The sequence below is a fragment of the Aptenodytes forsteri genome, unplaced genomic scaffold (genome assembly GCF_000699145.1).
Source record: "Aptenodytes forsteri isolate BGI_AS27 unplaced genomic scaffold, ASM69914v1 Scaffold777, whole genome shotgun sequence".
Classification (NCBI taxonomy): domain Eukaryota; kingdom Metazoa; phylum Chordata; class Aves; order Sphenisciformes; family Spheniscidae; genus Aptenodytes; species Aptenodytes forsteri.
In genome coordinates, this window is record NW_008796208.1 from 68,530 (window position 1) to 70,702 (window position 2,173).

At 69.7% G+C, this 2,173-nt stretch overlaps 1 protein-coding gene across 1 annotated transcript in view; it reads right to left on the reverse strand.

Moving 5' to 3' along the window:
- Positions 1–2,173, reverse strand: part of PLEC (plectin) — a 12,266-nt gene extending 10,093 nt beyond the window's left edge. Inside the window, exon 1 of the mRNA XM_019474367.1 lies at positions 43–2,173. Coding sequence (XP_019329912.1) covers positions 43–2,083 — 2,041 coding nt within the window. The 5' untranslated portion in view covers positions 2,084–2,173. The remainder of the gene's footprint in view (positions 1–42) is intronic.

Here is a 2,173-nt window from a genome sequence, read left to right on the forward strand (position 1 = left end):
ATGGCGCGCCCTTGGCCCGCTCGGCCTCCCCCCCCAGCCGGTCCAGGAGACTCTGCTCCTGCTGCCGCGTCTGCAGTAGCTCCTGCTCCTTCTGCTGCACGGCGGCCAGGTGGGCCTTCTCCTCTGCCGCGATCCGCTTCTGCGCCGCCTCCCGCGCCAGCTGGATCTGCCGCTCCGACTCCTTCTCCGCCAGCTCCTTCTGCCGCCTGGCCTCCTCCACCATGGCCTTCAGCCGCTCCACCTCCTCCAGGGCCAGCCGCCGCTGCCGCCCAGCCTCCTCCTCGGCCGCCAGGATGGCCTGCACCTTCTCCTCAGCCTCCCGCCGGCGGCCCTCCTCCTCCAGCGCCAGCGCCCGCTGCCGCTCGGCCTCCCACTCGGCCTGCTCCCGGCTGCGCTGCACCTCCTCTGCCTCCCCGCGGATGCGGCTCAGCTCCCGCTCCAGGTCGGTCTTGCCCGCCGAGGCCTTCTCGAAGCTGACCTTCAGGGCACGGATCTCCTCCTCCACCTGGCGCCGCTGCCGCAGCATGTCCTCCACCAGGCCCTTCTGCCGCTCCAGCTCGCTCTCCGAGGACCGCTTCAGCAGGGCGATCTTCTCCTCGATGTCCTGCTTGTGCTGGGCGGCCTGCTCCTCCAGCAGCTTGCGCTGGTAGGCCTCGTCCTCTGCCAGCCGCCGCAGCCGCTCGTTCTCCGCCTCCTTCTCCTTCAGGGCAATCTCTGCCTCCGCCTTCAGCTGTGAGGCCTCGTTGATGGCCGCCAGCTTCTCCTTCAGGATGCGCTCGGCCTCGGCCCGCTGCCGGCCGGCCTCGTCCTCCGCCAGCTGCCGCTGCCTCTTGGCCTCCTCGGAGAGGGCCCGCAGCCGGGCGGCCTCCTCGGCCAGCTCCCGCAGCTTGCTGGCCTCGGCCTCCAGCCGCTGCTTGGACTTCTCGCTGGTGGAGCGCGACTCCTCCTCCGTCTTGGCCTTGCTCTCCAGCAGGATCTCCATCTCAGCCCGCAGCTTGGCCAGCTCCTCCTCCACCTCCTTCCTCTTCTGGATGGCCTCGCTCACCTCCTTCTTCAGCCGGAAGAGCTCCTCCTCCAGGAGCAGGCGCTGCTGCTCCCTGTTCTCCATCTCTGCCTTCAGCCGGATCAGCTCCTGCTCCGCCGCCAGCTTCTGCTGGGCCGTGCCCTCTGCCAGCTCCCGCTGCTTCTCCAGCTCCTCCTCCGCCAGCTCCTTCTGCCGCAGGGCCGACTCCTCCGCCTTGGCGCGCTTGCGGGCCTCCCGCTCCGCGTCCTCCTTCTGCTTCTCCGCCTCCTCCTGCGCCAGCGCCTTCTTGTGGGCCACCTCCTCCGCCTGCAGCCGCAGCCGCAGCGCCTCGTTGGCCTTCTGCTGCCAGCGCTCCAGCTCCTTCTCGGCCTCCTCCCGTGACTGCTCGGCCTCCAGCTGCTGCTTCTTCAGCCGCTCGGCCTCCTCCTGCAGGTGGGTCACCGTGATGTGCTCCTGCTGCAGCGACAGCTCCAGCTGCGCTGTCTTCTCGGCAAAGGACAGCCTCTTGCTCTGCAGCTCGGCCTCGGCACTCCGCTGGGCCACCTCCTGGGCCACCTGGATCTGCCGCTCCTTCTCGGCCTCCGCCTGCCGCATCCGCCGCTCGGCCTCCTCCGCCTGCAGCCGCAGCTTCTCCAGGTCCGCCAACGCCTTCTGCTTCTCCCGCGCCGCGTCCCGCTCGGCCTGCACCTTGCGCTTCAGCTCCTCCTCCGCCTCCCGCTTCTTCTGGCTCTCCTCCTTCACCTGCCGGCGCAGGCGCTCGGCCTCCTCCTGTGCCTGCCTCTTCTGCCGCTCGGCATCCTCAGCGCGCACCCGCAGCTCCTGCAGCTCCGTCTCGGCACCCACCCGCTGCTTCTCGGTGCTCTCCAGCTGGAGGCGGATGAGGCGGATCTCCTCCTCCACCTTCTTGCGGTTATACTCGGCCTCCTCGATCAGCTTGACCTTGGACTTGATCTGGTGGTCGGAGTTCTGCCGCAGCTGCATCAGCTCCTGCTGGATGTTCTGCTTCTGCTGCTCAGCATCCACGGCCACCACCTCCCGCCGGGTGACCTCCTCCTGCATGCGGAGCTGCAGCTCCCGCGCCTCCGCCTCCGCCTGCGCCTTGGCTTTGGCGTGGGCCTCGGCCAGCTGCCGCTGCTTCTCCAGCTGGGC